Raw genomic sequence first — 23,358 nt, forward strand, 5'->3', positions numbered from 1 at the left:
AGAAAGACGTCCAAGAGGTAGAATGCTTCGCAAGCTGAGGTCGAGAGGAGAAAGGCGTGTCCAGGAGGTAGAATGCTTCACAAGCTGAGGTCGAGAGGAGAAAGGTGTTTTGAGAAACAACAAGTTAGAGACAGATGGTAATACGAGCACTGGGGTGGTAGCTAAACGGTTTTTGCAGTGTGATTGCTAAATTCTACTGTGATCAGTTTTTTATTTTTAAATTAGTAGCTGTTGTTTACTGTCTCTGAGACTTGTCAGAGTCCTCAGTTCAGAGGACAGACAGGCCCAGACCCGGAATGAGCAGTCTAGGAGGAGAGTGTGGAGGCCTAGTGGGGGTGAGGAGAGGAATGGTCAGTCACTCTGCCATCCTTTTGTTCAACTCCTCACTAGCATCGAGACGTCCGTCTGAAGTGCCTGAAGGCTCTGGAAGGGCTGTACAGCAACCGGGACTTGACTGCACGCCTGGAGCTCTTCACCAGCCGCTTCAAGGTGAAGTTGGGATGGCACTCCTTTGCTTATCTCTTGTGGCTCTCTTTTCCCCACCCTGTATCTGTCCACTTCTGCTGCTGTCTTATAGCTATAGCAGTCCCAACACTGCTTCTACACTCTTGATAGGAATCTCTGAAATTCTAAGAGGACATGATGTTTTGGAATGGGCAAAATGAGACATTGAGTGATGTTCCCCTTCCCACAGGATCGGATGGTTTCCATGGTTATGGACAGAGATTATGACGTGGCAGTGGAGGCCGTCAGACTGCTAACGCTCATCCTGCAGTGAGTCCTGGGGAGTGGGAGGCCAGTGTCATGGGCCTTCACCTTTCCAGCATCAAGCAGGCCCTTCTAAAGTTGTGTCCCTGCACCTATCGTAGGTTGGCTCTTTTTATATACAGCTTGAAAGATAGAGGCCTTTCCTGAGTTACAAGATTTCGTATCTTCTCTAATTCTCCATTTTTTCTGTCTTCCACTCATTTCAAACCTTTTTGTGAGTTATACCTTTGTCATTTTTGTTTCTGCCATTAGCTGTGCTAGAATATGGTCATCCATGTCCACACACCCCTTTCTCCTTTTCTCTTGGCAGGAACATGGAGGGGGTGCTGACAGACACAGACTGTGAAAGCGTCTACCCTGTTGTATACGCCTCCAACCGAGCCCTGGCCTCTGCTGCAGGAGAGTTTCTCTACTGGAAGTGAGTGGGGGTCTTCTTCTTCCGTTCCTCTAACCCCACCCTCATAGTTCTCTCCATCATCTGCTGCTCCTCTTCGAAGTGCTGCTCATACCTGTTACTAACATCTTACTCGGTGTCTCCTGTCCTCTCTCAGTTCCTTGGGGCTTTTGTTAGCTCTGTACCTCTTTTTCCTTTATACTTCTCCATAGGCCATTTCTTCCCTCCCTGCTGATCATTCCAGTCTTCCTTTCCTCCCATGTTTATCCTTTCCCTGTATCAATTCCACCAGGCTCTTCTACCCTGAGTGTGAGACAAGAACGGGCAGTGGAAGAGAACGACACCAAAGCCCACGCTCCCAAAGGACTTTCTTTCACCTCCTGCTGACCTTCTTTGTGGAGAGCGAGGTGAGCTGGGGGAAGGAGTTGTCTGGGTGTTGTACGTGAGACCATCAGGTAGAGGAGGATGGGGGTGACACTATAGAGGAGTTGTTGAATGTGTCTTCAGTAATTTAATGTGTGCTCTCTTCCACAGCTCCATAACCATGCTGCTTACTTAGTAGACAGCCTGTGGGACTGTGCGGGGTCTCAGCTGAAGGACTGGGACAGTCTGACAAGCCTGCTGCTGGAGAAGGATCACAGTGCGTGCCACGTGGTACCTGGGCACAGGGAACCTTTGCCTCCTAGTAGCCAACCAGGATATTTCTTTCTTGATTGGTTAAGAGGCAGCACAGGTGCCGTGGAGATGGGGCGAGCTTGGAAATGGAGGGTGGCTGACTTGTGATTCTCTTTTTCTGACCCTCCCGCAACCCAGACCTGGGCGATGTGCAGGAGAGCACACTGATAGAAATCCTTGTGTCCAGTGTCCGGCAAGCTTCAGAAGGCCACCCACCTGTGGGGCGGATCACTGGGAAGAAGGTATGGCATGAGGGGTATGCTGAATGGGTTAGCAATATGAAATCCAGGAGGTGCTGCCCATCTTTGTCCTCAGCTCTTGGGTTAGAATGTAATGTCCCTTCTTTTGCCCTTCAAAGAATTCCATTTCTGGGGACAGACTCTGCAGGGAGCTTCTGAATACTCTTTTCCTTCCTGGGCAGATGACATTGTGGGGAGGAGTGATACATATATGCACCCTAACATCACTCTAATTCCAGGGCTTAACCTCTAAAGAACGTAAGATCCAAGCTGATGACAAGGTGAAGCTGACTGAGCACCTCATCCCGCTGCTGCCCCAGCTCCTGGCCAAGGTAGACTCACCCCCCAGCCCCAGTACCAGCGAGTGAAAGGAAAGGTCTTGATGAGAAATAGGAGTAGAAGTCGGCAACACAAGAGTCAATAAGCATATTTCCTTTTCCACTCACCACAGTTCTCAGCTGATGCCGAGAAGGTGGCCCCTCTGCTGCAGCTTCTCAGCTACTTTGACCTCAACATCTACTGCACCAGGCGCCTGGAGAAGGTGAACAGGGACGAGACCGTATTTCCTATACCTTGCTGCTCCCCTGATCAGCCCAGGCTTCTGTCTGGTTCTTAGGAGCCTGGGTTCCAGAAAATCAGTAAGCTCTTCCCTTCTTAGGCATCTTACCCTTAAAGTGTAATGCTTTCAACCCTGTTTCTTATCTCTCTCTTTCTGTCTTCCCCTCCAGAAGGCTTGTCCTCCCCAGCCCCTGCAACGCTATCCTCTTCCTGTTTCTGTCTCTAGCACCTGGAGCTGCTCTTGGAGCAACTCCAGGAGGTGGTGGTGAAGCATGCTGAGCCAGCGGTGCTTGAGGCCGGAGCTCACGCCCTCTATCAGCTCTGTAAGCCTGAGTTCACGTTCTTCAGCCGGGTGGACTTTGCCCGCAGCCAACTGGTGGATCTACTGACCGACCGCTTCCAGCAGGAGCTAGAAGAGCTACTGCAGGTAGCAGCTGGGGCTGAATGATGGGGCACCCCAAACTAAAGGGGAGAAGAACCACATGAAGGGGAATATGGATCTATGGGCTCTTGGAAAAATCCTCTTGTGGGCCTTCTTCCTTTTGCAGTCTTCCTTCCTAGATGAGGATGAGGTATATAGTCTGGCGGCCACACTAAAGCGCCTCTCTGCCTTTTACAAGTGAGCAACGCTTCTTCCATCTTCCTCTAATACTTGTACTGGCAGCCTGGGGAGTTGGTTCCTCACGTTATCTTCCATTTAACATTTACCTCCCCCCCTACTCCCACCCCTGCCCCCAAGTGCCCATGACCTGACTCGCTGGGAGCTCTATGAGCCGTGCTACCAACTCCTGCGGAAGGCTGTGGATACAGGAGAGGTGCCTCGCCAGGCAAGTAGACAAGTTGGAGTCATGGAGGCAAAAAGAGGAGTTTCAAAGGACCCTGTGCTAGGTGGCCCCCTCTTCTAGGAGCTTCCACTCCCAGGCATGAGGACAAGGGAGGAGGATTAGGAGCTGCCAGTCTTACTGTCCCACTCTTGGAAGGTGGACTAGACTTCCCAGTTCCTGAAAACAGCCATTCTCTCTGGTTTTCTGGGAGTCAAGGATGCAGTTGAAGGATTTTGGGGAATGTGAATAAATTTAGGGAGAGGTAGCGTTTCCAGCCACCATAGAAGCCTCTGAAGAATGTCAGAGCTCTCAGTTCTTCCCAGCAGAAAAGGGGTCGGGTCTGTAATCTCGTTGGTTCTCTTGTCACTGCTTCTGTGTATCTGCCTGCTTGTCTTCCCCTCTTTCTCCCTTCCCCTGTCTCTCCTGGTTCACCCATCGTTTTTCTTTTTTCTCTCTTGGTTGTTATAGGTGATCCTTCCAGCCTTGAGTCTTGTCTATTTTTCCATCCTCTGGTTGCTGACCCACATTTCTGGATCTGATGTTTCTGAGGTGGGTATGGATCTGAGCAGGGAAGGGGAAAAGAAATGAGGCTCTGTTCATCTCTCCTTGTATCCACTATCTCCACAGAAGCAGCTGTTGAATTTGAAGGGCAGAATGGTGGCCTTCTGTGAAGTCTGCCAGAGCTGCCTCTCAGATGTGGACTCTGAGATCCAGGAGCAGGTGAGAGTTGACTCAAGTGAGAGCAGGGCCTGATCCCTCTCGTGGTCTGAGGAGACCCCATTCCAAAGAGAAATTAGTTATTTAATTTGTCTTGGTAAACATTCTTTTTATTTTTCCCTCTTCTCCAACAGGCTTTTACCTTATTAAGTGACCTACTTCTCATCTTCAGCCCTCAGATGACTGTAGGAGGATGCGATTTCCTTAGACCCCTCGTTTTTGTTCCTGAGGTCACTCTCCAGTCTGAGCTGGCCAGCTTCCTCATGGACCATGTCTTCATCCAGCCTGGAGACCTGGGCAGTAGTGCAGGGGCTCTGGGTCTGGGTCTCAGGAAGGGTTGGGGCTTGGGCCTGGCTCAGGAATATGGGGCAAGAGGCGTCAGTCTGTGTTTCTAATCTTTCATTTCTGCATTTGGCGGTTCAGGGTCAGGTAACTCCCAGGAGGATCACTTACAGATAGAGCAGCTCCACCAGCGGCGCCGCCTCCTGGCTGGGTTCTGCAAGCTGCTGCTCTATGGGGTGCTGGACATGGAGGCAGCCTCTGATGTGTTCAAACACTACAACAAGGTACAGTGGGGGCCTGTAGAAATACAGGAGAAGGGGCCACGCCAAGGCTTCAAACACTACAGCACTACAGAAAGGAGGGTGGGATATGAGGTTTAAAGGACAAAACCAAAACCAAACCCATTGTCATCAAGTTGATTCCAACACATAGCTACCCTTTAGGGCAGAGTAAAACTGCCCCATAGGGTTTCCAGTGGACAGAAGAAGTAAACTGCCTCATCTTTCTCCTGCAGAGAGTGGCTAGTGGGTTTAGACCACTGACCTTTTGGTTAGCAGTCATAATGCTTTAGGGAAACAGCATTAGGAGTTTAGAATGAAGGGACAAAGAGAAGAGACTTAGTAGTAAATAATGATAGAGAGAAAGCCGTTAAATAAGAGGAAGAAGTTCTTTGGAGGAGAAGTGTCTTATTCTTCCTAGCCAGAGATCTTGATTTTTTCTCATTCCAGTCTATGCAATGGACTAATGTAAGAAAGAAACAGAAAACCAGAAGAGGGATCAGGCCTTCCAAGATGCCTAGATGTGTGTGTACCTTGGTTTCTCAGCCCACTATTGCATTAATTTCTGTTCACTGAGCACCTACTGTGTGCTAAACATCATTCTAGACCCTAAGGACACAGCAGTGAACAAAACAGACAAAAACTCCTGCCTTCATGGGGCTTTTGTTCTGGTGGGGACAGAGAGGCAAATTAGGGGATACTTCAGTGCTGGATCAGAGGGGAACCAGCAGGTTCACTACTCATCTTCTCCAAAGATGGGCTCAGGGCACAGTTTCTTATTTATTTGTCTAAATTTATTTGGGCTGTGCATCTGTGAGCTGGAGATGAGCTCTAGTCAGGTTATTTTATGCTTGAATTCATTTCCCCTACCCACAGTACATTAGAAGGAGACATGTTAGGAACGTGACCAAACCAAAGAACCAAACCCACTGCCATCAAATAGATTCCGACTCACAGTGACCCCCATTGGGTTTCCAAGGCTGTGAATGTTTACAGAAGTAGATTGCCTCATCTTCCTCCCACAGAGCAGTTGGTGGGTTTGAACCACCGACTTAGTTAGCAGCCAAATGCCTACCCACTATGCGGCCAAAGCTCCCTTAAGGACGTGAAGGAGGAAACAGAATGGAAACAGCCCTTTCCCTTGGTCACCCATTGCTGTCTCTACTTCCTCTCTCTCAGTTCTACAACGACTATGGCGACATCATCAAGGAAACATTAACGAGAGCGAGGCAGATTGACCGAAGCCATTGTTCTCAAATTCTGTTGCTGAGCCTCAAGCAGGTACTCCTCCGGCCCAGAGGCCCTCAGGCCTGTGACAGGCCCTCCCTGTAATCCACAAGCTTTCCTACCCACCCTCAACCTTAAGAGCAGGATCTTTCAAGTTTATTTTTTATCTTTTACTGTGTATGACAGGTTCCCTCATACCTAGGAGACCCTTAGAAAGTATTTTTTTTTAATCGTATAAAGTATTTTTTTTTAATCGTATAAAGTATTTTTTAATTGGCTGAGCAGTATCTACCCCAGCTCTGTAGAAGTTTCAATACCAGTTGAACATGATATCACCAACAAAATAGTGATAGCTCACTGCCTTCTAGGGGATTCTGACTCATAGCAACCCCCATTGGGTATCCAAGGCTGTAAATCTTTACAAAAGTAGACTGTCCCATCTTTCTCCCACTGAGCAGCTGGTGGGTTTGAAGTGCTGAACTCTTGTTTAGCAGGCAAATGCCTTAACCACTATGCCACCAGAACTCCTCAACAAAAAAAGTGCTAGGGATTTTTATTCAGTCTGTTTTCTATCAGCCTCTATCACAATTGCTGAAGCTATTTTTATTATTGGAGGAGTGCAAAAACGGCAAGGAGGCCACATGTTCTGACCTCCTCTAATCCCACAAGGGGAAAACAGGGTTACCAGCAGTAACCCAAGGCCTATTCCTACAAGGCCAGACATGCTGCCTCCCTCCAGCCCTTTCTCCAACCGTTCCTCCCAAAGCACCCACCACCTCTCTCCTGGGTTCGATAATTCGCTGCAGTGGCCACACAGAACTCACAGATTATGAGGTTTATTAGGGAAGCACCAAGCTACAATTTGAGTTAAGGAAAAATGCTCAGTCTCTCTCTCCAGCCCACCGTCTCTCAGCCAACAGTCTCTCACAGTCTCTTTCCCAGCAGTACTGGTCCCTCGGTGTCTCACTCAGCTATGCGTGTCTCTTGCGTCTCTTTCCCAACAGCACATGTCTCCTTCAGGAACGCGTGTCTCTTTCGGCAGCACGTCTTCCTCCACCAGCAGTCAGAGAGAGTTCTGCCTCTAGGAGGCCTCCTTTTGAGCCCGGCAGGGTGGTCAAACTAGCTAATCATAGCATCAGAACTCTAAGCACCTGAGAGAGAGTGGGTACCTCCCAGAACATTGTTTTGTGCCATGCCCAACAGAAACACTCCAGGTGGACACCTTCAGCAATCAGGAGCTCCTCATTTGCTCATAGAAAATCCCACCTTGGAGTTTACAAAGACTTATGGGTAGAAAAGCCACACTAAATAATTTACTACACCGCAAGGAGCAAAGACGCACTCTGATGTAGGGGTTCAGGGATAAGACGGTATCTTGGGAGGGAAGAAGTAAAAGCAGTAGGTGGCCTTTTTGCATTTCTGGGCAGAGAAGGGAATGCTGTGCTTCTCTGTTTCCATCTTGTTTCTCCCTTTCGCAAATGGACCGTGTCTCCTGGACACAGCTGTACACAGAGCTGCTGCAGGAACAGGGGCCCGAAGGCCTGAATGAGCTTCCAGCCTTCATTGAGATGAGGGACCTGGCCCGGAGGTTTGCCTTGAGCTTTGGACCCCAGCAGCTACAGAACCGTGATCTTGTGGTCATGCTACACAAGTAAGGAAGTATTGGTTGGAAGTCAAGGTACTTGGATAGTCCTAAGAGGGTGAGCCAGAGGCTGTGGAGGGGGAGAGCTGGGAATGAGGTCTTGGTGGGAGGATAATAAACATGTCAAGTAGATAGGTCAGTGGGTGGCTCTGCTCTGATAGACCACCTTGAGGGAGGAGGTACATGGACAGGAGTCCCAGTCCCCAGGATGGAACCAGGAAGGGACTGTCTTCCTAAAATAATTCTGTCCAACCAAGGGAAGGCATCAAGTTCTCCTTGTCTGAGCTTCCTCCAGCTGATTCCTCCAGTCAGCCCCCAAACCTGGCCTTCTTGGAGCTCCTTTCAGAATTTTCTCCTAGACTCTTCCATCAAGACAAGCAGCTACTGTAAGTTAGTGCCACTGGTGGATAGGGAAGAAGGGGTGGTGAGGGCCCTGTGGCCACTTCAGCCTCTTCATCCCACCCCTCCCTTAGCCTGTCCTACCTGGAAAAGCGTCTGCAGCGTGTCCCCCAAGTACCTGGCCATCCCTGGGGTCCAGTCACCACTTACTGCCACTCCCTCAGCCCTCTAGAGAGCACTGCTGAGACCAGCCCTCAGGGCTACCCCCGCTCCAAGAAGAGGCGCATTGAAGGTAAAGTGTGTGTGTGTGTTATATGCATGCGTACTGATATCAGGGTGTGAGGCCCTGTTTCCTTTATGCTGCTACTCAGATAAGCAGCAGTTATGACCTCTTGCCTCCTTCAAACTTTGACTTTTAGTCAAAAATAATTGAGAATCTATTATCATAGGAACTCTGGTAGCATAGTGCCTAAGGCATTTGACTGCTAACCAGAAGGTTGGCGGTTCAAACCTACCAGCCCCTCCTCAGAATGAAGATTGGGCAATCTACTTCCGTAGTGATACTGCCTTGTAAACCCAAGGAGGGGTCGCTATCAGTCGGCTACGACTGATGCAGTGTGAGTTTGGGTTGTTTCTGGTTTATCTATTATTAGAAATACTCATTCTCTTCAGGGTTTACCTTGAAGTGTATGAAGCCAACTAGAAATAGCAAACTTCTGTGAAAAACAAACTAATGATACAACCAAAGGAGGAACTGAGAGTAGGAGTCCCTCCTTAACATACAATATTCTGTTATTTTCCAATTTTAGAGATTTTTGTGCAACTACATGATTTTTGCCTTTAGATCATCACCTGTCCTATTACCTAAGCCTTTTTCTTTAAGCTAATTTCCTTTTTTTGTTTTTAATGTAGTCTCATCTTGAGACTTAGAAATCACAAATTTAGTGTTCTAGTATTTGTTTATTCCTGCTTGTTAAAAATTATGTGACTTTTTAATGTAGCAGCTTTATTGACATATAATTCATGTACTAAATAAAAATTTGCCCTTTTAAAGTCTACAATCCAGGGGCTTTTAGTAAATCACAAGGTCATACAGCCATCACCACTATTCAGTTTTAGAACATTTTCATTACCCTAAAGGAAACCCCACATCCGTTAGCTGTTAGTCCCCATCCTCCCCATCACCCAAGTCATAAACAGTCAGTAATCTACCTTTTGCCTCTGTGGAGTTGCCTGTTCTGAACTTCTCATTTACATGTGTCACAACATATGGCCTGTGGGTCTGACTTCTTTCACAAAGCATCATGTTTTCACGGTTCATCCTAGTTGTAGAATGCATCAGTACTTCATTCCTTTTTATGGCTAAATAATACTTCCTTGTATGGATAGACCACATAGCATTTATCTACTCATCCATCAATTGATGGACATTTGGGTGGTTTCCACTTTTTAATGATGATGAATAATGCTGCAGTGGACATTCTCTTGTAGGGCTATTTATTTTCAATTCTCATGGAATATACCTGTGTAGGAGTAGAATTGCTGGGTCATTTGGTAGCTGTGTTCAGCATTTTGAGAAACTGCCAAAGTTTTCCAAAGTGGCTGCCCCTTTTACATTCCCACCAGTAATGCATGAGCGTTCCAGTTTCTCCTCATCCTTGTCAACACAAGTCTGTCTTTTTTTTTTATCCTTCTTAGTGGTTTTGGAATAGTATCTCACTGTAGTTTTGATTTGCATTTCCCTAATGGCTAATAAGGGAGCACTGGTAGCATAGTGCCTAAGGCACTTGACTGCTAACCAGAAAGCTGGCGGTTCAAATCCACCAGCCACTCCTCGGAAGGAAGATGGGGCAATCTACTTCTGTAGTGATAGTGCCTCGGAAACCCAAGGAGGGGTCACTATGAGTTGGGTCCGACTCGACGGCACATAACAACAACAACAATGGCTAATAATGTGGGATATCTTTTCCTGTGCCTGTGGCCCATTTGTGTATCTTCGTGGAGAAATTCCTACTCAAATCCTTTGCTTCTTTTTAAACTAGGTGATTTGTCTTTTTTATTGTTGAGTTGTCGGAGTTCCTTATATATTCTAGATTCAAGACCCTTAACAGATACATGATTTGCAAATGTTACCTTCCATCCTGTGGGTTATCTTTTCACTTTCTTGATTGTGTTTGAAAAACAAAAGTTTGACTTTTGATAAAATCCAGTTTATGTTGTCTTATTCTTTGATCTTTTGGTGTCATATCTTAAGAAACCATGGCCTAGTCCAAAGTCATCAAGATTTACTCCTATCTTTTCTTCCAGTTTTAGAGTTTTGCCCCTACGTTTGGTCTGTGATCCATTTTGAACTAATTTTTGTATTTGCTGTGAGGTAGAGTGTGACTTCTTTCTAAATGTCTTCTGTGTGTCACCTAAAGTCATGTCTCCTACCACCAGGGCACTCTGCTTTAATCAGCCAACTAATCAATTTTTGTTAAAAAAAAAAAAAAAAAACCCACTACCATCAAGTCAATTCTGACTCACAGCAACCCTATAGGACAGGCTGTAAATCCTTTTTTTAAAAATTAAAAATAATTTTTTTTTTTTACATTAACTGCAATTCCTTACAATGTAACAGCTCTTTTCCCACTTTCTCTCTGTAGTTGCCTCTTCCCTGTGCCCTTCCCTCCCACCTCTTCAGCTATCTACTGCCTTTCTCTGTTCTCCCATGGTAGATCACTCCAAGAAGTATATCTACCTGACATAAATGTTCACCCTGTATGCCTGTTGTTTAGTTGAAAGGAGTGAGTTCAGTTGCTGTAACTAGGGGCTTCAGTCTCAGGGGTCTCACCAGGCAAGGCTGTAAAATCTTTCTGGAAGCAGGGTGCCTTCCCTTTCTCCTGTGGAGCAGCTGGTGGGTATGAACTGCTGACCTTTTGGTTAGCAGCCAAATGGCTTAACCACTGTGCCACCAAAGCTCCCCATAAATCTTTGTTAAGGAGCTACTCAATGCTGTGTTGTAGAGGCCTTGAGGGTCCTCAAGCAGCTTACTATCTAACAGGAAAGAGGAAATACATTTATAGAACATTTGAGTTCTTACCACTCACCAGTAAATGATGACTGTCAAGGGGTTTGTACAGGTGAATTCTATAGACTTCGGAGAATGAAGGTGGCACTATAAGTTAGGTTGATCCATGAAAATTTTACCAAGAAGGTGGAAGTTAAGGAAAGTTCAGATAAAACTGAAAAGGTTGATTCAGTTGTTCAAGCAACAGATATTTATTGAGAAAGATGAGGCAGTCTGCTTCTTGGAAACCCGATGGAGCGGTTCTGCTTTGCCCTGTAGGGTGGCTGTGAGTCTGAATCAACTCGGTGGCAGTGGGTGGTGAGTGGGAAGAATTGGACGTTGTAGGAGTTCTTGGCGATCAGGGCAAGCACAGTTCCTGTTGGAGCCAAAGTGTGGAGACCATTTAAACAAAAGGCATTTGAACCATACTCTACACAGGATGGTTTACCACTGTTGGCTTTTGAGCAGGAGAGTGTTACATTGAAAAAAGTATTTTCAGATTAATCTGGTGGCGGTATGCAGAATCGAGAAGAAATAGAAGGTAGAGCTGTTAGTTCAGAAGCCATTATATGTTTCTGATCAGGGCCACCATAGAAGGACCCTGAGAGAAGGGGAGAAAAACGTGGAGCAGAACAAACAAAACTCAGACCTACTGGGCTGGTTGAGACTAGAGGACTCCCCATGACTAAAACCTCTTTAAATCTTGAACTGAAACTAACTCCTGAGGTCACCTTGTAGCTAAATAACAGATTGACTCAAAAAATAATGACTGTCACCCGTAAGTACTGTGCTCCTTTAAAAAAATCACCCACATGAGGCCAGGCGGTCCACAGTTACATTAAAACAAAGATGAGAACGTAGGGGTCTGGGAAACTAGGTTAATGGAAGCGGCAATAAGGAGAATGCTCGTGCTGCGTTGTGAGGAACATAACCAGTGTCACTGAACAGCACGTGTAGAAATTGTTGGATGAGAACCTAAACCGCTGTGTCAACATTTGCTGAAAACACAATAAAGTATTATTTTCTGAAAAAAGTAGAAGCCGTCATAGTAGTTTGTACATGCGTTAATGTGTAACAGTGCCTCACCCAGCATGGCTGGGAAGGGCTGCTTTAGTCTGGCCTTGTGAGAATTAATAAGGTGACTAATGAAAGTCAGGGAGCTCTGGTGGTGTAGTGCCTAAGGCATCTGACTACTAACCAGAAGGCTGGTGGTTCAAACCTGCCAGCCACTCCTTGGAAGGAAGATTGGGCAATCTACTTCCGTAGAGATACCACCTTGGAAACCCAAGGAGAGGGTCACTATGAGTTGGAAACGACTCAATGGCAGTGAGTTTTTGTTTTGTTTTGTTTTGTTTTAATAAAACTCAGGTACAGTGGGAAGAAAAGACTGCTACTGAGCCTGAAAGACTAAATAAAGGATAAAACAAAACCAAACCCACTGCCATCGTCATTCCTAACTCATAGCAACCCTCATGGGGTTTCCAAGGCTGTAAATCTTTACAGAAGCAGATTGTCTCATACTCCTGCAAAGGTTCTGGTGGGTTTGAGTCACTGGCCTTGTGGTTAACAGCCAAATGCCTTACCCTCTGTGCCACCAAACTCCAAAAAACCAGACTCACTGCTGTCGAGGCAAACCCCTCCTTGGGTTTCCAAGGCCATCTCTCTATTGGAAGTAGATTGCCCAGTCTTCCTTCCGAGGAGTGGCTGGTAGGTTTGAACCATCAGCCTTCTGGTTAGCAGTCAAATACCTTAGGCACTATGCCACCAGAGCTCCTTAAACAAGGGGTGAAGATAGGAAGTCAGGAAGGGAAGCCAGTTTTGGAAAGAGAAGCTCAATTTTTGACTAATGAATTCAAGGTAACAGAAATATATCCAAGTGGAAATGTCAAGCAGTTGACTAGAGATGGGGTTCTGGAGCTCTGAAATGCAGCCTGGCTGTGGCCGCCCTTGTGGGAGTCACTCACATGGACCCACTGTCATAAAGTCGATTGCAACTCATAGCAACCTTACAGGACAGAGAACCCCGTAGGGTTTCCAAGGCTGTATGTAAGCCTTCATGGAAGCAGACTGCCTCATCTTTCTCCCACGGAACAGCTGGTGGGTTCAAACTGCCACACTTAGTTCACAGCCGAGTACTTTAACCACTGCGCCACCAGAGCTCCTTGCTCACATAGAGGGGAGAGGTAAAGTGGTGGTGAAGCAGAAGTCGAACACTTTTCCACTCGTCTCAACCCAGAGCCCTGGGTTCCCTAAGGTTCGTGCTGCCATCTGCTGGGAACCCAGGTTTCCTCTCAGTATGTTAGCTCACAGGCATGGCTCTTCCATGTAACCCTCTGCTTAAATCAGTAGCAACTCACGTTCATCTTGTGTAGTTTTTAGTTTACACAATGACTATGGAGAGGGGAGGGTAATAGAGTATGAATATTTATAGTTCACAAATACTAACATCATCAGTTTAACTTACATTTTAAAATTGTTTTCCATGGATTTTCTCAGGCGTCTTTGGATTCTTTGTTCTCTGCCACTTCTTGGATCTCTGGAGGAGACCACAGAACCACACCTGTTACCATCAAGTTTGTTCCCACACACAGCAATTCCATAGGACAGAGTAGGACTTCCCTGGGAGCTCTGGTAGCATAGTGCCTAAGGCACTTGACTGCTAACCACAAGGCTGGTGGTTCAAACCTACCAGCCACTCCTCGGAAGGAAGTTTGGGCGATCTACTTCCGTAGTGATACTGCCTCAGCAACCCAAGGAGGGGTCGCTATGAGTCAGGTCCGACTCGACAGCACATAACAACACAACATAGGGTTTTCAAGGCTGTATTTTACCATCTTAGAAACCCACTGGGGGTTGCTACGAGTTGGAATCTTGATGGCACTGGATTTGGTAATCCTTACAGGAGCTCTGGTGGTGTAGTGCCTAAGGCATTTGACTGCTAACTAGAAGGTTGGCAGTTAAACCCACTAGCCACTCCTTGGAAGCAAGATTGGGCAATCTAGTTCCGTAGTGATACTGCTTCGGAAACCCAAGGAGGGGTCGCTATGAGTTAGAGCCGACTCTACAGTGGTGAGTTTTGAGTACAGAAGCAGACTGCCCCATCTTTCTCCTACGGAGCAGCTGGTGGATTCAAACTACCAGCGTTACCAAGTACTTAACCACAGCGCCACCAGGGCTCTGCGCTCTGGAGGAGAGTGGCCCTTAAACATCTCGATCCCCATTGCCTCACTCAACCTTCATATCAAAACTTGTCTGGCCTTCAGAAAATCCCTTCATTTTCCTGTCCCTCCCTGCCCCTCATCCTTCCAGCCTAACTTGTGGTCACAAAGCTATATTGAAATTTTATGCTTTTTCTCACCAGGGATCTCTTCAGTGAATAGGATCCTATGTGTTTTTGTTGATTAACGCAGACCAATTTCTGTTCCGACCTTTCAGTCGTAGGGAATCCAGGCTCCATTTGTGCTGAGATGTTTATGTGTGCAGTGTACGTTTTCTCTTCTCTCTTGTTTTCTAAGCTGTATTGTAAGTTTTTCTTGGTCAAGGCCTAGAGAGGCCTCTGTAAGCCTTTCTTTTTAGCACAAAGAGCTATGTATCAGCTTCCTCTCACTTTTGAGTCATAGTAGAATTAAGTCATACAGATTCTCCATTTTCCTCTAACACATCCTTTTTTTTTTTTTTTTAAATACATGTACCATTTTCTTTCTTTTTTTTTTTTAAATTGTGATTTGGGTGGAAATTTACAGGCAATTTGGTTTTCCATTCAACAATCCCTACACATTCTGTTCTGTGATGTTTACTGCAATGCACTCTGGAATAGCATCATCTCCACTTCTTCCCTATGTCTACCCCATCCCTTCATCCATCCTTCTCATCCTCTCCCACCTTCCTGGCTCTATTCCCAGGCAGATGCTGTCTGCTTGGTTATTGTGATAAGTGCATACCCTCCTGATAACTACTGTTCACCTTCCATGTTTTTCTGTTGTTTGGCTGTTCACTTCCTAGCTTGAAGGATGTCTAAGGGCCATGGTCTCTGAGGTTCCACCAGTCTTCATCAGACCAGTAAGCCTGATCTTTTTTCTGATTTTGAGTTTGGTTCCACATTTCCCTCCACTCTATACTGGACCTCTTACTGTGATCCCTTTCAGAGAGATCAGCAGTGGTGGCTGGTCACCATTTAGTCCTTCTAGTCTCTGCATCATGGAGGCTGGGGTTCATGTGTTCCACTAGTCCTTCAGGTTGTTTCCTGCATCTTTGATTTTCTTCAGCCTTCCTTGTTCCAGACAGGGAGAGACCAGTCATTGCACCTTAGATGGCTACTCACACGCTTTTAGGACTCCAGCTGCTACTCACTGAAGCAGGATGCAGAACCTGGTCTCTGTGGACTGGTCTCTCACCAAATATTGGGCAGCTCTTAAAAAAGTCGAAGCGTCTTGTCCACAGTTAATATGTACATCTTCTTTGCAGGCCCCTCGATGCCGAAAGGAGATGCCTCTTCCTCCCACGAAGAAAGCCTACAGCTGAACAGCATCCCACCCACCCCCACCCTCACCTCCACCGCTGTGAAGAGTCGGCAGCCCCTGGGGGGGTTAGAAGAGGTAGAAGAAGAAGAGGGCTCAGCATCTGAGCTCACCCACAGGTGAGGGCCCTGCGAGCAGCTGGTCTCTGGCTTCCCAGGTCAGTAGCTTGCAGTCTCCAGCTTCCAGCTTTTAGTCTGCTCCCTGCTGCAGCCTCTCCCATTCTCTGATTCTTTTTTAATCCTTTCCTTTTTTTTTTTTTTAATTTTTTATAAATTCTTTTTCACCCTACTCTGAGCTTCTCTCCACTTCAGCACCGTCCACTTTGCCCCCCCTTTGTACCCTTTACTCTCATCTTCTGTCACTGATCCTACTTCATTCCCAACAGCCAGCCTCTTTCAGACACCCAGTGGCCCAGTTACTCAGGTCCACAGCGTTTCCACACTCCACTCCACTCTTCAGGTCCTGGACTGGGCAATCGAATGACCCGGTGAGCTTTCCTGCCATCTTCTCACTTCACTTCAGGTCTCCCACCGTGAGAGGGTTCTCCCCTTATCCTGTGGTTCTTTGGACTGACTTGAGTCAGAACCCTTTGTCCCTGTGCGACCCTGGTTGGGATAGTGGATATGAGTAGATGTGCTCTGACTGCAGGAGGAGTGGGGCCTAGAGCCTGGCTCTGCCTGCTGCCCACCCTGCTCCCCTGAGGTACCTCTGAGACTCTCAGGAGCCCTGAGAGAACCGTTTGGAAAGCTCACTCTGCTACCACCATCAGACTCAGACTAATGGAGGAGGAGGAGGAAGAAGAGGAAGAGGAAGGGCTGGTGATTCAGGATGACTCCAGTGAAGAGTGGCTAGACACCGACAAGGTAAGAGGACCAGCATTCCCTTCTTGCTCTGCAAGGAGGGACAGAGAAGAGAAAGAGGGAAGCTAGATTGCTTGGCTCCCGGCAGGCCCCATGGGGCCCTTGTCTCCAAAAGCTGCTTCAGGCTTTTTGAAAGAATCAGAGTGGAGGAGAGGAATCAGTAGATTGCTTTGGGCTTTGCTGTTTACTTTGGTTTAAGAAATAACAGAATACCAAAAGAACTGGAATAGCACCCTAATCCTTAAATAAGTATTGTTACTCCTGAACTCCTAAGATTGTCCTAAGAATTGGGAAGAACCCTAGAGCTCGAGACAGAAAGTCATCTAATCCAACCTTTCAGCCCATGCAATAAGTCTCACCACCACACAAATACACACACATACACACACGCATGCACACCAATATACACTCACACACACACATGCTCCCCTACTGCCCTTCCCGCCTCTCTACTTTAGAGGGCTGCCCCACTTCCATGTTACTGCTTTTTGTAGCCTAACTGCTTCCCCAGGAGGAAATGCTACCAGTATAGTGGAAAGCATAGACTTTGGAGTTAGATGACCTGAGTTCAACTCAGTTCTACCAACGGGTAACTTTGTCGAGTTAACTACTTAACTCTTCTTAACCACTCGTCATACATACAGTGGAGCTTTTATACAAAACAGCACGAGTGAAAGCACCTCACACACTGGGAAGGGCTGCGTTAGCCTTAGTGGCTGCCGTGCCTCCTCTGCTCCTTTCTCCGCACTGGAGGGAGGAAGGACGGAATGGGGCAGGGCAGTGGAGGTCTTGTGCTCAGAAGAAAAAGCGTGGCGTCTTCAAGCCAGAGTTCAGGGAGCAAGGCTTGTTTTAAAATATTCGTTCCTAAAGTTCCCTCAGTAGAAATTCATTCACTAGTACCACACAGAACTCATCTAAGGGGCTTGGGCGGGGCAGAGGGGGCACTTCGCTGGTGACTCCTGATAGCCTGGCGCAGTCCGTCCCTCGTGCATCTGTCTCTCTGCTATGGGTACCTACGTGGCCCCCTCCCATGTGTTATTACGAGACTGGAAATGCAACTTGGTTGTTGTTTGGTGTGTGATGGGAGTGGGGAAAGGCCTTTCTGACTTCTGGCCCCATTTTCTCTAGCAACCAAGTAGCTTTTCTTCCCCTGGTGAGCAGTGGCTGGACCTCTTGGATTCTACAGAGGTGAACATTGAGGCAAGTGTCCCAAAGAGACTGGAAGGCAGGCTAAGTGGATTGTGTGCTAGGGACATGCTGGCAGGTAACCTGGGTACCTTATCAGATAGGTAGAAAGGCTGTGGTTTGGGGGAGCAAGGAGTTGAATTACCGTCTGGAGGACCCTGTTGTCTTTGTCTGCCTGTCTCCCCTTGGTCTGTTGGTTATGTCTTGTGTTTTCCTTCCATCTTTCTCATTACAGGACTTCTGACAAGAGTGTCTCCCCGTCCCCATCTCCACTTCCCACCTCAGTGACACAACCACTTGGAAAAGGCAAACAGGAGAAAGGAGCAAAATGAACTAGTCCTTCCAAGCCCCAGCCCCCTGGCCTGAGAGAGGGAGAGGTCTGGGGGTTGCCCTTCTAACCCGACGTTTCTCTCTGATGGCTTTGTGTTGAAAGAGAGAAACCCCAGCATGTGAGCAGAGTACCCGTTTCCTGCTGTGTTTGGAGTATTGTGGTGGGGAGGCTTCACCTCAGTATTTGGAGAGGTGCACTGCCTCTGTGTTCAGTACAAAGACCATAGTTCTCCTGTATTTTTGGAACATCTTTCCCGGCCTCTTTTGTGCCCTAATGATTATCTCAATAAAGTGTTTGGATCGGCTGGTTTGAAATTGTTAAGCTGATAGAGGTCAAGTTCTTTGGTGGCATCCTTACACTGCCGGCCCAGTATATAGACACACATACCTCCCCCACAAAAACACCCCACCCAATGCTTTGTGTACAAGCTCTCAAGGATGCATTACTAAGTGACTGGGTGGCTGGGTGAGGCGTGAGGCAAGGGAGTTAGGAGAGATTGGCTGCTTTTGAGGAGTTCATCTGCTGGTGACAGCTAAGGCCCACACGAGGAGACGTAGCATTCTGACAGGCTGGAGGGTGAGGGGGGGTACCTTGTGAATCAGTTATTCCACCTGCACGTAGGCCAGGCCAGTCCATGCATCAGGGGTTCTTTCCAGGGGTAATTTCATTCTCTAGTCTCAAAGACACCTGTCATAATTTGAAATTCATAGGACTGCAATATCTCTGAGTTGGGAGGAAACTTAGAAGTTACCCTGAATGTCCAGCCTAAAACCCAAGTACTTGCCACATACTTCCCCTTAACCTTTGCTTCCTCCATCTAATTCTTCACCAGATCCTCTCCAGTTGTCCTCTGAAGCGTGTCTCTGATCTGTCTCCTGTAGTTGCCACCATTCTATTCCAAGCCACCGTCATCTCACACTTAGACTCCCACAAATCTGGCTCCTTGAAACTGACTGGTTTGTTCTTGTGCTTCTTGAGGCAGCACAGTGTCCCTCTGTTCCCTTTGACAGGCATTTACCTGAATGAAAACACTTGTCATTTTCTACTGTCACTGAGTCTTCTGCAGTTTAAGTAATCTCTCGGCTTCCGCTTTTAGGTACGATTTCCCTTCTTTCTTGTCTTGGTGATCTGCATAATTACAGTTCCTCGCTGTGGTCTCACAGGCTGAACACAGCCATCCAACGAAGGTCTGTGCAGAAGGGACCGGCACCTTCTGTAGTCATCTCATAGCCGTGTCACGTTAACCGACTGTGGTCGTCCCGAACCACTTCTCCCTTCTCCTTCCTCCCTTTCCTCTCCTCGTCCCTCCACCCTTCTTCCTCTTCCTTCCCTGCCCCCAGATGAAAGCTAGGAGAAGCTGGGTTTGTGAGTCCCCTTCTGGGAAACTCAGCCATCAGTGCCCTGGGAGGTGCCAGCCCCATCAGAGAACTGTGTTCAAGTTGACAGCGCCAGGGGGAAAAGCCTTTTTCATGGGATCTGAGAACGGAGTAGAGAAATTTAGGAGTAAAGTGTGGAGGTCAGTAAGGATCCAGGAGGGAAGGATTCCAAGTTGTTGAAATACCAAGCAAGCTAAGGGTAAGTCACAAGATCAAAAGGGAAACTTGTAAATGTGGGTGCCCAGGTGAAGCCCGACAGCCCGTGGTGGATCCGGCTCCAGCCTCAGAGCCTGTGGGAGTTTGCGTGGCGAGCTTGGGGCTCAGCCCTCTGCCCTTGGGTCCGGGCTGTGTGTTGTTTCTGCAGTAGAATGTGGTGAAAGTGATGACGCACCCGTGTTCAGGCTGCCGCTTCCTGCCTCTTGAGATCCTCCCTCTTGGAGCCCAGTCATCTTGCTGCGAGAAAGCCCAGGCAGCCGCATGAGAGGTCACACGTGTGGGTGTTCCAGCATCAGGAGGGGGAGGCAGATCTTCCCCGTGCCCTTTCCAAGTCCCAGATCCATAATAAAATGGTGGCAGTTTATGCCACAAGGTTGAGGTTGCTCAGTGGTCAGTGACTGTAACTGGAACAGAACCAGGGAACCATAGGACTCAGCATAGGACTCAGCATAGGACTCCAAAAGTTTGAGGAACGTTGTTATGTGCTGTCAAGTCGGACCCGACTCATAGCGACCCTTCCTTGGGTTTCTGAGGCAGTGTCACTACGGAAGTAGATTGCCCAACCTTGTTCCGAGGAGTGGCTGGTGGGTTTGAACCGCCAGCCTTCTGGTTAGCAGTCAAGTGCCTTAGGCACGTTGCCAGTTTAAAAAATGTATAGATTCTATGAACATTTACTACTTGTTTTACACATTGTAATACATATGTGAGAAGTGTAGTGGATGGGTTAATGATAAATAAACATTTTAAAATATTTTGCCAATTAACACAAAATGCCTTTTTGCTGTACAAAAAGTTGTCTTTTTTTTTTTTACATGTCAGTACTACCCGAAGTAATCTATAAATTCAACACAATTTATGTCAAAATGCCAACAGGCTTCTTGGCAGAAATGGAAAAGCCAGTCCTCTGATGTATACAGAAGGTCAAGGGACCTTCAGTAGCTAAAGCATCCTGGAAGAAATAGAGCAGAGTGATAAGTAAACATTTAAAAATCAGCGTTTTGTGAAGTTCTGGATGAAAGTTCAGTTTATTTTGATACTTGTTTTTTTTTTTTTTTTTTTTAATAGCAGTACAAATACAACGAAACATTTGCTAATTCAGGTTCCCACACATAAGTCAGTGACACTGATTACACTCTTGTGGTGGTGCAGCCTTTACCCCATATTTTTCCTCATTATTCCATGTTATTCCACTCATGTCAATGTGTGCCACTCAAGCAAAGAGTCTTTTGTCTCCCTCCTTCCCATGCGGGTAACCACTCTCAAGCTTTGGTTTCTATGTCATGCTTATTTCATACAATGTGGTCATGCAGTATCTGTGACTTCACACAACATGATGTTTTCCAGGCTCATCCTTGCTGTGGGCACGTCAGGACCTCATTCTCTCGGGGCTGAGTAATGCTCCATTGAGTGCTGTTTTTGTTGTTATGTGCTGATGGGTTTGAACCGCCAGCCTTCTGGTTAGCAGTTAAGTGCCTTAGGCACTATGCTACCATTGTGTGTAGGTACCACATTTCATTTATTCATTTGTGGATGGACACTTGGATTGCTTCCACTTTTTGGCTGTTGTGAAAAGTGCTGAACCTAATATTGATGTATAGGTGTCTGTGTCAGTTCCCGCTTGACTTCTTTCGGGCACACCGAGGATTGGGATTTCTGAGTTATACGGTGGTTCCATGTTCCTTGAAGAACCACCAAGCTGTTCAAGAGCAGCTTTCCCACCAGCAGCGGATGACGGTTCCAGTCTCTCCACATCCTCCTCAGCACCTCTTGTTTTCCATTCCTTTGATCATCACTCTTCTATCTCTGGCATCTCCTTGTGGTTTGGGTTTGTGTCTCCCTAATGGCTGATGCAGTTGCTCTGGTGGCTCAGTGGGTTAGGCATTTGGCTGCTAACCAGAAAGTCGGTGGTTCAAACCCACCAGCTGCTCCATGGGAGGAAGATGAGACAGTCTACTTTTGTAAAGACATACAGGCTTGGAAAACTTATGGACCACTATGAGTCAGAATCAAGTCGATGGCAATGGGTTGGTTTGGGTTTCTTAATGACTGATGAGGAGCTCTAGTGGTATAGTGGTTAAGGCATTTGGTTTCTAACCAAAAGGACGGTGGTTCAAACCCACGAGCTGCTCCATGGAAGAAAGATGATGCAATCTGCTTCCATTAAGATTTACAGCCTTGGAAAATCAGTGGGGTCTCTGTGAGTCAGAATTGACTCAATGGCAGTGAGTTTGATATTGGTTTGAATAGCTAATGAGAGGAGCTCTGGTTGCACAGTGGTTAAAGCACTCAGCTCCTAATCAAAAGTTCAGCAATTCAAACTCATCAGCCATGCCATGGGAGAAAGATGTGCAGTCTCCTTCTATATGTAGATTTATAGCCTTAGAAACCCTATGGGCCAATTCTGTTCTGTCCTATAGGGTCGCCGTGAGTCAGAATTGACTTTACAGCAGTGGATTTGGTTTGGGGTTAATGGGCTAATGAAGGCGCCCTGGTGGCGCAGCGGTTATGTACTCGGCTGCTAAGTGGGAAGGTTGGCACTGACCGAAAGCTCCAGGAGAGAAAGACGTGGTGATCTGTCCCCGTAAAGGTTACAGCCCAGGAAACCCTATGAGGCAGTTCTGTTCTGTTCTGTAGGGTGGCTATGAGTCACAAAGGACTCAACGCCTCACAACAACAACGGCTAAAGATGTTGAACATCTTTCATGTGCTTGTTAACTATTTGAATATCCTCTTTGGTGAACTGCCCATATTTTTTTATCAACTGATTTATTATTATTATTATTATTGTGAAAATATACACCACGTAACATTTGCCAAATCTTTTTCTTTTTTTTAGCATGATAGCTTTCCTCTCTGTTGTGGTAGAAAAAATATCAAAACATCAAAGCATGATGAGTGTCATTAATGTCACTGAATTGCACATGTAAAAAATAATTAAATAACAATTATTTTGATGTTTTTTTCACCTTTGTCAAAATCAATTGTTTGAAAACAAATAGTGGTAATGTAATCTGATGGAGAAAGGATATTCTTTTCAACAAATGATGCTGGAACAGTTGGCTATCTACAGGTTAAAACAAATGGAACTCAACCCATACTTCAACCCACACTTAATTAAAAATTTCTTTCAAATTAATTCATAGGCCATAAAACTATAAAACTTTTATAAGAAAAGATAGAAAATCTTTGTGATTCAAGGAGTTCTAAGATAAAACACCAAAAGTTCAATCCATTAAAGAAAAAATAACAACCATAAATTGGACTTACTCAAAGTGTAAAACTTCTGCTTCAAGAAACAGAGTTAGGAGAATGAAAAGAAAAGCTGCAGATAGGGAGAAGATATTTGCAAATCACTTGTCTGACAAGACTTCCCCCCCCCCTTTGTAGTATATTGTGGCATGTCACTGTGGTTTTTATTTTCATTTCCCTCATGGCAAGCACTTTCTCAGATGCTTATCCAGCTCTTTGGATATCCTATTGGTAAAGTGCCCGTTGAAGACCATTGCTTTTATTAAAATTGGATTGTCTTTTTATTATTGATTTGTCAGAGCTCTTTATATATTCCAGCTCTGTGTCCTTTGTCAGAGATTTATATTGCACATCTCCTTTCCCAGTCTGTCTTGCCTTTACACTTGCTTTTTAAAAATACATTTTTTTATTGTTGTTGTTGTTGTTATGTGCCGTTGAGTCGGACCCGACTCATAGCGACCCCTCCTTGGGTTTCTGAGGCAGTATCACTATGGAAGTAGATTGCCCAACCTTCCTTCCGAGGAGTGGCTGGTGGGTTTGAACCGCCAGCCTTCTGGTTAGCAGTCAAGTGCTTTAGCCACTATGCTACCAGAGCTCCCATTTTTTTTATTAATAAAACTTAATTTCATTGT

At 46.4% G+C, this 23,358-nt stretch overlaps 1 protein-coding gene across 1 annotated transcript in view; it reads left to right on the forward strand.

The window, feature by feature from the left end:
• The window catches only part of STAG3 (stromal antigen 3), a 33,710-nt gene extending 13,968 nt beyond the window's left edge, over nucleotides 1-19,742 (forward strand). Inside the window, exons 10-33 of the mRNA XM_007955883.1 lie at nucleotides 391-489; nucleotides 695-774; nucleotides 1,079-1,186; nucleotides 1,455-1,569; nucleotides 1,697-1,802; nucleotides 1,976-2,079; nucleotides 2,316-2,408; nucleotides 2,528-2,617; nucleotides 2,861-3,061; nucleotides 3,183-3,253; nucleotides 3,374-3,461; nucleotides 3,927-4,007; nucleotides 4,086-4,178; nucleotides 4,310-4,472; nucleotides 4,599-4,741; nucleotides 5,915-6,016; nucleotides 7,465-7,613; nucleotides 7,862-7,990; nucleotides 8,078-8,235; nucleotides 15,457-15,628; nucleotides 15,895-15,996; nucleotides 16,279-16,372; nucleotides 17,498-17,569; nucleotides 19,629-19,742. Of these exons, the coding sequence (XP_007954074.1) occupies nucleotides 391-489; nucleotides 695-774; nucleotides 1,079-1,186; nucleotides 1,455-1,569; nucleotides 1,697-1,802; nucleotides 1,976-2,079; nucleotides 2,316-2,408; nucleotides 2,528-2,617; nucleotides 2,861-3,061; nucleotides 3,183-3,253; nucleotides 3,374-3,461; nucleotides 3,927-4,007; nucleotides 4,086-4,178; nucleotides 4,310-4,472; nucleotides 4,599-4,741; nucleotides 5,915-6,016; nucleotides 7,465-7,613; nucleotides 7,862-7,990; nucleotides 8,078-8,235; nucleotides 15,457-15,628; nucleotides 15,895-15,996; nucleotides 16,279-16,372; nucleotides 17,498-17,569; nucleotides 19,629-19,742 (2,727 nt within the window). The remainder of the gene's footprint in view (nucleotides 1-390; nucleotides 490-694; nucleotides 775-1,078; nucleotides 1,187-1,454; nucleotides 1,570-1,696; nucleotides 1,803-1,975; nucleotides 2,080-2,315; nucleotides 2,409-2,527; nucleotides 2,618-2,860; nucleotides 3,062-3,182; nucleotides 3,254-3,373; nucleotides 3,462-3,926; nucleotides 4,008-4,085; nucleotides 4,179-4,309; nucleotides 4,473-4,598; nucleotides 4,742-5,914; nucleotides 6,017-7,464; nucleotides 7,614-7,861; nucleotides 7,991-8,077; nucleotides 8,236-15,456; nucleotides 15,629-15,894; nucleotides 15,997-16,278; nucleotides 16,373-17,497; nucleotides 17,570-19,628) is intronic.
• The last annotated feature ends 3,616 nt before the right edge of the window (nucleotides 19,743-23,358 follow it).

Source organism: Orycteropus afer, unplaced genomic scaffold (assembly GCF_000298275.1).
Source record: "Orycteropus afer afer isolate SDZICR_OR568_19922 unplaced genomic scaffold, OryAfe1.0 scaffold00542, whole genome shotgun sequence".
NCBI classification, from domain to species: Eukaryota; Metazoa; Chordata; class Mammalia; order Tubulidentata; family Orycteropodidae; genus Orycteropus; species Orycteropus afer.